The sequence below is a fragment of the Schistocerca gregaria genome, chromosome X, assembly GCF_023897955.1.
Source record: "Schistocerca gregaria isolate iqSchGreg1 chromosome X, iqSchGreg1.2, whole genome shotgun sequence".
In the NCBI taxonomy this organism is placed as follows: Eukaryota; Metazoa; Arthropoda; class Insecta; order Orthoptera; family Acrididae; genus Schistocerca; species Schistocerca gregaria.
In genome coordinates, this window is record NC_064931.1 from 616705148 (window position 1) to 616719181 (window position 14034).

General features: G+C 43.9%; 1 protein-coding gene across 1 annotated transcript in view; it reads right to left on the minus strand.

Annotated features, from left to right (window-relative positions):
- LOC126298502 (facilitated trehalose transporter Tret1-2 homolog) overlaps positions 1 to 12539 on the minus strand; it is a 282166-nt gene extending 269627 nt beyond the window's left edge. Inside the window, exon 1 of the mRNA XM_049989838.1 lies at positions 12247 to 12539. Within this exon, the coding sequence (XP_049845795.1) occupies positions 12247 to 12443 (197 nt within the window). The 5' untranslated portion in view covers positions 12444 to 12539. The remainder of the gene's footprint in view (positions 1 to 12246) is intronic.
- Between the last annotated feature and the right edge of the window lie 1495 nt (positions 12540 to 14034).

A 14034-nucleotide genomic window follows, 5' to 3' on the forward strand; every position in this document is an offset into this window, starting at 1 on the left:
ATGGTGAGGGCCAGTAACCTACATTCCGACCACTTACCTACTTTGTCCCATAGCTACATAAAATCCTCCCGTTTAATTGGCGGCGCTTTTATTCAGCTTATACTGCATACGTACAAAAATAGGGGGGAAGGCGGTTAATAGGTGTTTAGTACCTTCAGGCAATCATGAAATTAGAAATAGAGCTGGATACAGTGTATGAGGAATACACGAGAAAGCAAGGATTAACGAAAGATCAGAAATGCATGAGAGTCTTTTTGTTTTGATACCAAAAGTCAGAAGGAAACACGCTAGTACAACTAGAGCGGCTCACTGCCCTCACAGACGAGAGTCCCGCACAAGGTCGGGTAACCGCTGTGTCGCAATTCCTAAATCTGTTATTTGGCACTGCCGCCAGAAGCGCACCGAAATACGCATCACCTATTGCTGCATACCAGTGTTGTTTTGCAAAAACTTTCAAAAACATTGGAAATAAGTATTTAATGTTATAAGAGCTTCGTCGTCCTGCAGTCTTAACTCTCGTATAAAGAATTTCATCGGTTCTCGTCTTGGAGCTTTTGTGACTTCGCAGAGCTCACATAATCTGGTGGTGCGGCAGTTGTGTCAGGGAAGAGAGCGACCGTTGCTTGCCAGTCTGCAGTTTCTGGGTACGACTCGGACAATAGTTGTCTGAAAACAGAAGATGCTGCAGTACGCCAGCTCTTATGAAGATAAGGTATACCGTCGATGACCCGGGTGTGGACAGCAGTGGGAAAGGAAAGCGGGCGTGTCCTTTTCAGAGGTAAGGTCCAAGCATTTGCCTTGAGTGCTTCTTTTTTATTTTTTAAACCTCAGTCTGGATGGCTGTACATGAATTTGAATCATGCCCTTCTTGAATACAAGAGCACTGTGTTAATTACTGCGTTACATCATTCGACAACTTGTCTGAATTTCGTTTGCCGGCAGTTTTTCACTCTCGTATATTGTAATGTTCAACCAGCGCCGCTTCGCCTGTTCCCAAGCGCATGCCACACACCAAGTTAATGCTAATGCTCACTGATGAGCGATCATCTCTCGAACGAAGCCTTGGCATGACTGCCAATTAGAATTTCGTTTAGATAGTCTCGAAAGTACGGCCACTGCTTTCACAGACGAAACAGTGCTGTGAAAGTTATTTTCGAACGTGGATGCTTTTGTGACGATGGCAGCTCTGTACATGTCTCGAAGCTGTATGTCAGCTGCCCGTACGCTGAGTTTCGGCCTATTTCACTTTCACATATAATTAGTCATAGCAGCAGTAGTTGTGTCGACTGAAATACACGGAACGCCCGCAGTAGAAGAGAAAGCATTTTTGAAGATACGAGCTCATATCAATAACAAACTTGCTGCCAATGCAGACTGTATCGTCCGCGTTCAGCTACAAAGTGCAGAATCGTGTGGCACAATGACGACTCCGGACTCACACGTGGGAGGAGCGAGATCCAACCTCCAATACGGTCATACAGATTACCATTTCCCTCAATTTCTAAGGTGAAGGCTAGGATCGTTCATCTGAAACAGACAGAGCTGATTTTCTTCCCCATCCTTGCCAAAGCCGAAGCTGCTTTCCGTCTCCCGTTATCTCGTTGAGCCGGCCTGAGTGGTAGAGCGGTTTTAGGCGCTACGGTCTGGAACCGCGCGATCGCTACAGTCGCAGGTTCGAATCTTGCCTCGGGCAGCATAAATGGATGTGTGTGATGACCTTAGGTTAGTTAGGTTTCAGTAGTTCTAAGTTCTAGGTTAGTTAGGTTTCAGTAGTTCTAAGTTCTAAGTTCTAAGTCCCCGATGTTATTCAATCTGTATATTGAGCAAGCAGTAAAGGAAACAAAAGAAAAATTTGGAGTAGGTATTAAAACTCATGGAGAAGAAATAAAAACTTTGAGGTTCGCCGATGACATTGTAATTCTGTCAGAGACGGCAAAGGACTTGGAAGAGCAGTTGAACGGAATGGACAGTGTCTTGAAAGGAGGATATAAGATGAACACCAACAAAAGCAAAACGAGGATAATGGAATGTAGTCAAATTAAATCGGGTGATGCTGAAGGAATTAGATTAGGAAATAAGACACTTAAAGTGGTAAAGGAGTTTTGCTATTTAGGAAGTAAAATAACTGATGATGGTCGAAGTAGAGAGGATATAAAATGTAGACTGGCAATGGCAAGGAAAGCGTTTCTCAAGAAGAGAAATTTGTTAACATCGAATATAGATTTATATATCAGGAAGTTGGAGTGTAGCCATGTATGGAAGTGAAACATGGACGATAACTATTTTGGACAAGAAGAGAATAGAAGCTTTCGAAATGTGGTGCTACAGAAGAATGCTGAAGATTAGATGGGTAGATCACGTAACTAATGAGGAGGTATTGAATGGGATTGAGGAGAAGAGAAGTTTGTGGCACAACTTGACAAGAAGAAGGGATCGGTTGGTAGGACATGTTTTGAGGCATCAAGGGATCACAAATTTAGCATTGGAGGGCAGCGTGGAGGGTAAAAATCGTAGAGGGAGACCAAGAGATGAATACACTAAGCAGATTCAGAAGGATGTAGGTTGCAGTAGGTACTGGGAGATGAAGCAGCTTGCACAGGATAGAGTAGCATGGAGAGCTGCATCAAACCAGTCTCAGGACTGAAGACAACAACAACAACAACAACAAGTTCTATGGGACTGATGACCTCAGAAGTTAAGTCCCATGGTGCTCAGAGCCATTTATCTCGTTGATGATGAAACGTCCCTACTTCTGTCGCAATAGTGGGCAGAGGCAGTAATGTGTGGATAAGCTGAGAATTTGGGTCTGACGAAAGGCGTGCTAGGGTAGTAGGGTAGTCCGTGCATTTGCGATGACCAGTGTGTCCGGATGGCTTAGTGGTTAGAGCCTCCGCCTAGTAAGCAGGAGATCAAGGTTGCAACCACAATCCGGCACAAATTTTCAACTTTCCCCTTGATGTAAATCAACGTCTCCTGCCCCCCCCCCCCCCCCCCGTGCCCCCCACATATATGTATATAAAGGGTGGTCATTGATTGTGACCGGGCCAAGTATCTCACGAAACAAGCATCAAACGAAAAAACTACAAAGAACGAAACTCGTCTAGCTTGAAGCGGGAAGCAGATGGCGCTATGGTTGGCCCGCTAGATGCCGCTTCCATAGGTCAAACGGATATCAACTGCGCTTTTTTAAATGGGACCCCCATTTTTATTACATATTCGTGTAGTACGTAAAGAAATATAAATGTTTTAGTTGGACCACGTTTTTCGCTTTGTGATAGATGGCGCTGTAATAGTCACAAACGTATAAGTACGTGGTACAACGTAACATTCCCCCAGTTCGTGATACATAACCCGTGTTAAAATGGACCGTTTACCAATTGCGGAAAACGTCGATATCGTGTTGATGTATGGCTATTGTGATCAAAATGCCCAACGGGCGTGTGCTATGTATGCTGCTCCGTATCCTGGACGTCATCAACCAAGTGTCCGGACCGTTCGCCAGATAGTTACGTTATTTAAGGAAACAGGAAGTGTTCAGCCACATGTGAAACGTCAACCACGAGCTGCAACAAATGATGATGCCCAAGTAGGTGTTTTAGCTGCTGTCGCGGCTAATCCGCACATCAGTAGCAGACAAATTGCACGAGAATCTGGAATTTCAAAAACGTCGGTGTTGAGAATGCTACATCAACATCGATTGCGCCCGTCCTATATTTCTATGCACCAAGAATTGCATGGCGATGCCTTCGAACGTCGTGTACAGTTCTGCCACTGGGCACAAGAGAAATTACGGAACGATGACAGATTTTTTGCACGCTTTCTATTTAGCGTTATTCACCAACAGCGATAACGTAAACCGGCATAATTTGCACTATTGGGCAACAGAAAATCCACGATGGCTTCGACAAGTGGAACATCAGCGACCTTGGAGGGTTAATGTATGGTGCGACATTATGGGAGGAAGGATAATTGCCCCCATTTTGTCGATGGCAATCTATATGGTGCAATATATGCTGATTTCCTACGTAACGTTCTACCGATGTTACTACAAGATGTTTCACTGCATGACAGAATGGCGATGTACTTCCAACATGATTGATGTCCGGCACATAGCTCGCGTGAGGTTGAAGCGGTATTGAATAGCGTATTACATGACAGGTGGATTGGTCGTCGAAGCACCATACCATGTCCCACACGTCCACCGGATCTGACGTCCCCGGATTTTTTTCTGTGGGGAAAGTTGAAGGATATTTGCAATCGTCATCCACCGACAACGCCTGACAACATGCGTCAGCGCATTGTCAATGCATGTGCGAACATTACGGGAGGCGAACTACTCTCGATTGAGAGGAATGTCGTTACACGTATTGTCAAATGCATTGAGGTTAACGGACATCATTTTGAGCGTTTGTCGCATTAATGTGGTATTTACAGGTAATCACGCTGTAATAGCATGCGTTCTCAGAAATGATAAGTTTACAAAGGTACATGTATCACATTGGAACAACCGAAATAAAATGTTCAAACGTACCTACGTTCTGTATTTTAATTTAAAAACCTACTTCCAACTGTTCGTCTAAAATTTTGAGCCACATGTTTGTGACTATTACAGCATCATCTATCACAAAGCGAAAAAGTGGTCCAACTAAAACATTCATATTTCTTTACGTACTATACGAATATGTAATAAAAATGATGGTGCCTATCTAAAAAAAAAACGCTGTTGACATCCGTTTGACCTATGGCAGCGCCATCTGCGGGCCAACCATAGCGTCATCTGGTTTCCCCCTTCAAGTTTCGTTCTTTGTAGTTTTTTCGTTTGACGCTTATTTCGTGAGGTATTTGGCCCGGTCACGATCAATGGACCACCCTGTATACATATGGTGTCTTTCCAGACATGCCCGAGAGAACAGATACCATTTTGATCCTGCAGCCATCAAAAATCAAGACACAAAGGAATGAACGACATGTCGCTGCGTACTGAACATTAATTTACATCAAGGGGAAAGTTGGAAATTTGTGCCGGACTGGGGTTTCAACCCGGATCTTCTGTTTACTAGGCAGATGTTCTGACCACTAAGCCATGCGGACACACTGGTCATCGCAAATGCACGGACTACCCTAACACGCGTCTCGTCAGACACACATTCTCAGCTTATCCACACATTACTGACGTAGTGCCCCTGCCCATTATGCTCATTGCTCACGGGTTTTCGCCGATTCCCGTAAGTGTTCGAGCGTGATGTGCATCTACACCGAAGGGATCATTGACCAGCCTCGCCTTGATTATATCCTTTAGAAAACACTATAGAGCGTAACCAGAATGTACTGCCGGAGACTTTCCTCAAATGTAGACAAAGAAATTAAGTTATACGAACATGGACCTGGAAACGCTTTTTTTCCATCTTGCAACTCATTTTATTCAACTCATTAATCACGGGAAACGTACACGAACAGAATGCACCAGCAACTCTTTCGCACAGGAGATGTTCAATATGCCCTCCGTGGACATTGATACATGCATCAACCCGCCGTCATAGTGAATCTCGGATGCGCTGATGTATCCCTGGAGTATTGCGTACGGTTTCGCAGCCTTCTATAATACGGACACCGAGACTCTGAACATCTTGTACTGAGGTACCCCGCTTTCAAATGCCTCCACAAATAAAAGTCCAGTGGGCTTAGGTCCGGGGAGCGTGAAGGCCAGGCAATTGGTCCATCTCTTCGTATCCATATGTCACCGAATCTTTTATTGGAAGCCGACGGACATTCACACTAAAATGAGGAGGTGCTCCATAGTGCAAATGGGCATCTTCCATCTCTGCATTTGTGTACACTGCCACTGCACGAGTCAAGTCTGAGATTATCTCTATGTAGTAGCCTGTGTGCTTGCAACGATCGTACTGATCGATGGAACAATTGATGTTTTCTGTAAAGAAGTAATGACACCGCATGGCAACAGGACATGTATAACAAAGCAATAGCGATGCACAACGTCACCAGATGTCACTAAAGTGTGTGTTCCCCATGATTGACACGTTCTGTTCTTGTGTGTTTTCCATGATTAATGAGCTGGAGAAAATGAGCTGTAACATGGAAACAAAGCCTTTCCAGACCCATGTTCAGGTAACATAATTTCTTAGTCTACGTGTGAGGAATGCGTCCTGCAATTTGTGCTGTACATGTTTGATACACTCTGCGTATCGGAAGAAGATAGTTTAACGTACTGTCGTCATCGAAGCCATTCGAGAGGAGAGACAAAAGACTCCAGACCCATATAATTCACGCGATATATGAACTCCACGGAATAGCACATTTGCCGAATTAGAAATGGTTTGTGGATGATTTTGTACATCCCTATAGTCAAATATCATTAGTTGTCTATCTCCTCCAAAGTTAAAGATGTCAGAATAAATTCTATCAAAACGTGGATTGCGCTGTATATAGGCAGATAGCGTAAACGGTGCTCTTGTTTGTTAGAATATGCAAAAGTTATGTGGCTTCAGTACTGGCAGGCGGCCTCACAGATCGCCCCCACTTTCTGCTCTGAGCCATAGCTTTTTTTACAACCACGAAGAGAAGAGTAAATGAAGCAGAAGAGCTCATTATCCATCGATGTAGTTTTCGCTGAAGATAGCAGGATGAAATAGAAACCTAAAAAAGTGTAATATATGTTACAAGTTTCACACAGAAAGAAGTCTATCGTAAAACAGCCAAGAATGAGCCACATTGTCGATAACAGGCTCGAAACTGGAGATTCTTAAGAAATGAACTGAAGAACTTGAAGGAGATATTCAGCTATAAACCACAACACTTTCCTGACTGTTACGTGCCTCTCGAGTCCTTAGCTGTATCTGAACTGAGTGTTGTAAAAATCAAAATCAATTTGAGTCGGAATTTGCGTGCCTGAACCACTTTTGAACGGGAATGTGATAACGCTCTTATTTACTCTCTCTCTCTTTCTCTCTCTCTCTCTCTCTCTCTCTCTCTCTCTCTCTCTCTCTCTCTCACACACACACACACACACACACACAGATAGAGAGAGAGATAGATAGATAGATAGAGAGAGAGAGAGAGAGAGAGAGAGAGAGAGAGAGAGAGAGAGAGAGCAGTCTCAACCGGAAGTGAGCTTCTCTCTCGAAATCACTTGTGTCCATATGAGCTGTCGTATTCCGTTCAGTTCTACTGTGTTATTAGATCGAACCAACTGAGTTTGTTTTCTGTCTTCAAATGGCTCTGAGCACTATGGGACTTGACATCTGAGGTCATGAGTCCCCTACAACTTAGAACTACTTAAACCTAACTAACCGAAGAACATCACACACATCCATGCCCGAGGCAGGATTCGAACCTGCGACCATAGAGGTCGCGTGGTTCCAGACTGAAGTGCCTAGAACCGCTCGGCCACATCGGCCGGCTATGTCTTCTAACATAAGGTTCGTCACATGTACCGTAAGCTACTGCTAGTGCAGTGATACTCTATAAACGTTTTAACAGTCTCCTAGATTTAAGTATGAGTCTGGTGTGTACTAGATCTGGATATTCCTCATAATTTGTGGGAGACATCGAAGGAAGGGAATAGGGGGGGAGGGGTCAGGTCCAAATATGCTCTACTACGGTGCCTGTTGTAGCTAAAATGTCCTTATTATTTCTAAAAGTTCGGTCTGTTACAGACAGGTTAGTTTAATACCAAGCCAAAAGTCGTCACTACTTGTTTTGTGTGCGATTGCAGAGTGGATAACTGGGAGTGAGACAAACAAGCTGGTACTCGTCCAGATAAATAGGAAAGATTGCATGCCGGGCTCCGGGGCGACTGGCCAGGAAGTGGCCGCGCAGCCCGAGGCGTCAGCTGCTGACCTCCGCACTAACACCGGCTGAGCACGTGCAGGTCCTGCTCAGCGTCTGCGACTCCAGAGGGTGTTACCGGCAGCACACGCCTTGGCTTACTGCCAGACGCTCACGCTGAGCTCAGTTCGTAAATGGAACCGAGCAATTTCATTAAAATTTTTCGTTTAGCATGGATCTCGTTCAAGGAATTCCAAACCTGTTTTTTCAAGACGACCGAGGTAAATTCCTTTCACTGTCATTGTCCAGCACACTTTGTATTCAGTCCCTAATGATGCTTGATTTATAATGGAGGTTGAACACAAACTTTCGTTCTTTCCTTCCCATAACGTAGTACGTAAAGTAACTATTGAGTTGGGTTAGAAACACCCTAAGCTGTGTATCTAATAGCTTGCAAGTATAGACGCATGAACAGATAGACCTATCAGTTGCCCAGGATAGTCAATTGATAACTAAAATGATGTCCTAAAGTGTATTTTCTACGATACAGCTGCAGAGGTACTAACTTGGTCCGCTAAAAACATCGGCTGCAACATCTAACTCAAGAAATGGTTGCTGTTAAACCTGATGAGAGCAATGAGGTCCTTGGAGACAGAACACTGACTCAACCGGAAATTAGCGTCTAGAAAAATGTTTTTCAAACTCTTGCGATCTCGACATTATACTCTCGAAACCCCTTATGTGTCCATATGAGCTGTCGTATTCCGTGGCCGAGCGGTTCTAGGCGATACAGTCTGGAACCGCGCGACCGCTACGGCCGCAGGTTCGAATCCTGCCTTTGGCATGGATGTGTGTGATGTCCTTAGGTTATTTAGGTGTAAGTAGTTCTAAGTTCTAAGGGACTGATGACCTCAGATGTTAAGTCCCATAGTGCTCAGGCCATTTGAACCATTTGTCGTATTCCTTTCAGACAAAGGGTATAGACAAATTCCGTATCGCGCCCAAGGTCCCCCCCCCCCCATCCTTCCCCACCCCTCCTCCCACCCCCACCCGAAAAAAAATCACAGAAGCTGTAGCAATGTTGGTTGACGTGGATCCGTTAGAGGAAAAATTAATCATTAACAACACTGTAGTACGGATTTTGCTCACGGAACTCGCACAAGTCACGTAATGTTTAAATGTGTTTTACGAACAGAAAACAATCATAGCGTGACATAATGCAGAATCGGTAGGCAGGCTTCTCATTCGGTTTCGACTATGTAGACTACCCGACCCGTGGTTCTAGTTTACTGCGCTACGAAGTACTGAAAATCAACCACTCAAATTAATCTTATTCTGATTTTGTAAGAAATAAACTGAATTACTGGAGTTTATAAAAGAATGACTGCCTGTGCATTGCAAATATTCTGTAGCAATGTTATTCCAGTACACGTAAAGCAACACGCGTAGAGTTGAAGAACAACAAGCATTCCTACTTTGAGCTCAATTTACAATATTTAAGTTTCGTTAACTCAAATAATGTGTTCAAGTTGTAGACGCTTTGGACGTGCAGGCATAGCATATTTATCTGCACGTAGCAAATTTACTGTTTAGTGTTGCGCACCTTCCTGTATTATCAATAATTGACTTATTGGTGAATGAACAAAATTAAAACTCGCCCCTAAGAAATAGATGCAGGGGAATGTCTTTAATCTTCTTCTTTTCCTTGTGCCTTTGCCCTACATCGGGACAGTTTCGGCATTCTTATTAACGGATTCCGCATAGTTAATTTAAGTGGTGGCCGGATACCCTTCCTCTCGCCACCCCGTTACTCAAAAATGTTTGGAATGGCTCTGAGCACTATAGGACTTAACATCTGAGGACATTAGTCCCCTAGACTTAGAACTACTTAAACCTAACTAACCTAAGGACATCACACAGATCCATGCCCGAGGCAGGATTCGAACCTGCAACCGTAGCAGCAGCGCCCCGTTAACTCGCCAGGATGTAATACGTGTACGCCAACTGTCTGCATGTTGTGTTTTCCATGTGAAAGTGAGCGCAAGTTTTCGTAATGTTTGCGAATCTTGTAACTGACGCGAGGCTTGGATACCAGCGCAATATTCACCCAGTGAAATCTGGGAAACCGCCTAAAAACCACAGCGAGGCTGGCGGGCACAGCGACCCCTGTCATTAAGCCGCCGGCCGGATTCGATCCTGTGCCGGCGTACCTCAGTGTCCACGAAACGGTTCTTCCACACGCATGGCTACCAGGGCGGGTTGGAAATTCGTTAATAGGGTACCTTACCTAACATGGACGGTTTTAATGTCACTACGTATATAACAGAGTATCTTTTCAATTCAGGATAAGGATAATGAAAAAAAAACCTCTTTGTGCATAAAGCTCTCTCGATTCGCACAGTGCAAGTGGCACGTAATTACACATTTGTAAGATGTTAGAAACTGGTCTTAGAATCTGCTGGCGGAAGAAGACTGCGATCAAAGAACATCCACTCTGGACTCGAGCCACGTCGAGCTGGCACTCCTGCAATTCATGCTACTATCGATTATCGCAGCGACGCGGGCGCTGTTGCTAAGGGCTACCGTCGGTAATCCCAAGTCTTGTCGCGGTGTCATACAAGGACCTGTCTTTCCTAGCGTTCAAACCGTCGTACGACGCCCGCTGTTAGTCATAATTTAGCATAGCGTATTTGATTTATTTACCTTTGGGACTGGATGTCCTTTCTGTCACCACAGCCGTCGTTTAACGTCAGGGAGAGAATTCATCTGTCAGTCACCTAACTTTCTTCTGCGTGTTGCCTCACCGGTATATAAACTGCAAGTGTATCGTATTTACCGGGGAGGTGGCTAAGGACCATCTGAGACTCTGTCTAAACTAGCATGAAAGACTTTTAGGACGGCCAGTGTACCAGACCAGCTGCCGTTAATTCGGCAGGCTGACTGACCTCTCTGTTTAGCAAACTACCGCGTTTCAAGTAAAGCTGTTCGAACAGATCAGTATACGAGTACCACTAACGCGCAAATTTCAGTTAACTGACAGGAACATTAAATGTTGGTGAACCATCTGCACATTTGTATTTCACGGTAAGGCTCAAAGTCAGATATATTGCTTGGATGTCTAACTTTCCGGTGAAATGGTTCAAATGGCTCTGAGCACTATGGGACTTAACAGCTATGGTCATCAGTCCCCTAGAACTTAGAACTACTTAAACCTAACTAACCTACGGACATCACACAACACCCAGCCATCACGAGGCAGAGAAAATCCCTGACCCCGCCGGGAATCGAACCCGGGAACCCGGGCGTGGGAAGCGAGAACGCTACCGCACTTTCCGGTGAAGTGAAAAGCCTACTGAACAATTACCAAGCTGCCTACTACTGCGCCCACTAATAGAAAGTAAAAAAAAAAGAAAAGAAAAACAAGAAAAATCAGACGAAAATCAGAAAACGTAAAAGGAGAGAGTACAAGGATAACTATTCTTTAACGTGCATGCTGGAATACAATAGTTACTGTCTCTGAGAAAGAGAATAGACGGGGGAATTGGCGGAAGGTGGTTAACTTTCTTTGAACGTTATGTTCTTTAATGCGATAAACGACAAGTATGAGTAATTATTTCTTAAAGTTTGTGTCGATTCCTGGGTGAAATCTTATGAAGGTACATTTCTTTGAATTATTACTTACGCATTTCAAACGACTGTTTCTTAGGTCTCCACTTCCAGGCATGTAAATGTGACGAATAACCCTGATCTCTCCGCCTAATCCATCGATATAAGAATTAATTGCAAAAATTAGAACCAATAAAGATATACAACGATGGAGTACTTAGTCACTTCCTCCGTTTAAATACGGCTACTTTTCGTACTTGTAAGCATAGTAAACATCAAATATCTACATATTCGAACAATTAGTGCATTATTCAAGTACTAGTGGGGAAGATGTCAGTTGGCAGCACATTTACAGCAATACACAGAACCAGAACAGTAATAACCGCCACAAACAACGCTGAAAAGTAGCGGCAACCAAATCGAGAATTCAACCATATATTTAAATTATTATAACCACGACTGGAATGGAGGATATAAGCTTACTCAAGTACTGGGACCGAACCGGTAGTCGAACATGAGCTCGGGTTTAGCAAGTTTAGGAAACGCCACGTCGTTGAAGACAGTAGCTTCGTGTAGCTCGTTCATTGGGTGATGTGGACGAAACATTAAACGGAAAGCCAAACGCGTACCACCACCTCGGAATTTGAAGCCGGCGCTCTCAAATGCGAGCCCAGGATTTCACTGTCGCACGAGTTCTAGAACGGGCTTTTACTGTTCGTAAAAGAGAAAAAGGAAGCGAAGAGTCGGCGGAAAAAAGGCATCATCAATTTTGAATTGCTAATGGTCTCTTCTCGATAGCCAGTGCGAAACAGCAAGACGTGGGCACGAGAAAGGCGTGTAGTGAGTGGCACTGACCTGTCGGCGTCCATGTCCCGGCGCTGCGGCCAGCTGACTGCGCGTCGCCCACACGCAACGCAGCCGCCGCGGCGCCGGCAGCCCCAGACGCCAGCCGCCACTAGCGCCGCACCGCGCCTGTCGCCGACACCACGCATCACAAAGCACTCGTGTGTTCCATCTGCCACAGCGAAATCGTGGCGGCTGACGCTTTTCATATGGTGGCGTAGTGGTAAGGCACTCAGCTCGCATACGAGAAGACAACAGCTCAGATCCTCTTCCGGAAATACATACACTACTGGCCATTAAAATTGCTGCACCAAGAAGAAATGCAGGTGATAAACGGGTATTCATTGGACAAATATATTATACTAGAACTGACATGTGATTACATTTTCACGCAATTTGGGTGCATAGATCCTGAGAAATCAGTACCCAGAACAACCACCTCTGGCCGTAATAACGGCCTTGATACGCCTGGGCATTGAGTCAAACAGAGCTTGGATGGCATGTACAGGTACAGCTGCCCATGCAGCTTCAACACGATACCACAGTTCATCAAGAGTAGTGACTGGCGTATTGTGACGATTCAGTTGCCTGGCGACCATTGACCAGACGTTTTCAATAGATTAGGTTAGATTAGATTAATACTTGTTCCATAGATCATGAATACGACACTTCGTAATGATGTGGAACGTCTCAGGTTAATGAAAGATGTCTGTACAAGATATTACATTACACAAAATATTGCATGACACTAATGCTTAAGTTAGTTTTTTTCCCTCCCTTAATTTATATCTAAAAATTCAGCCAGTGAGTAGGAGGAGTTGTCATCTAGAAATTCTTTTAATTTATTTTTAAATGTTGGTTGACTATCTGTCAGGCTTTTGATGCTGTTTGGTAGGTGACCAAAAGTTTGGTAGGTGACCAAAGACTTTTGTGGCAGCATAATTTACCCCCTTCTGTGCCAAAGTCAGATTTAACCCTGCATAGTGAAGATCATCCTTTCTCCTGGTGTTATAGCTATGCACACAGCTATTACTTTTGAACTGGGCTGGATTATTAACAACAAATTTCATAAGTGAATATATATACTGTGAGGTTACTGTGAGGATCCCTAGATCCTTAAATAGATGTCTGCAAGATGACCGTGGGTGGGCTCCAGCAATTATTCTGATTACACGTTTTTGAGCAATGAATACTTTTCTACTCAACGATGAATTACCCCAGAATATGATACCATACGAAAGCAGTGAATGAAAGTAGGCATAGTAAGCTAATTTACTGAGATTCTTATCACCAAAATTTGCAATAACCCTAATAGCATACGTAGCCGAACTCAGACGTTTCAGCAGACCATCAATGTGTTGCTTCCAGTTTAACCAATCATCAATGGACACAACTAAAAATTTTGAAAATTCTACCTTAGCTACAGACTTCTGTTCAAAGTCTATATTTATTACTGGAGTTGTGCCATTTACTGTACGGAACTGTATATACTGTGTTTTATCAAAATTTAAAGAGAGTCCGTTTGCTGAGAACCACTTAATAATTTTGTGAAAAACATCATTTACAATTACATCACTTAGTTCTTGGTTTTTGGATGTTATTACTATACTTGTATCATCAGCAAAAAGAACTAAGTTTGCATCCTCATCAACATGGAATGGTAAGTCAGTAATGTATATCAAGAACAGTAAAGGACCTAAGACCGAACCCTGTGGGACCCCATGCTTGATAGCCCCCCAGTTTGAGGAATCAGCTGTTGTATTAACATTACATGAACCACTTATTTCAACTTTCTGCATT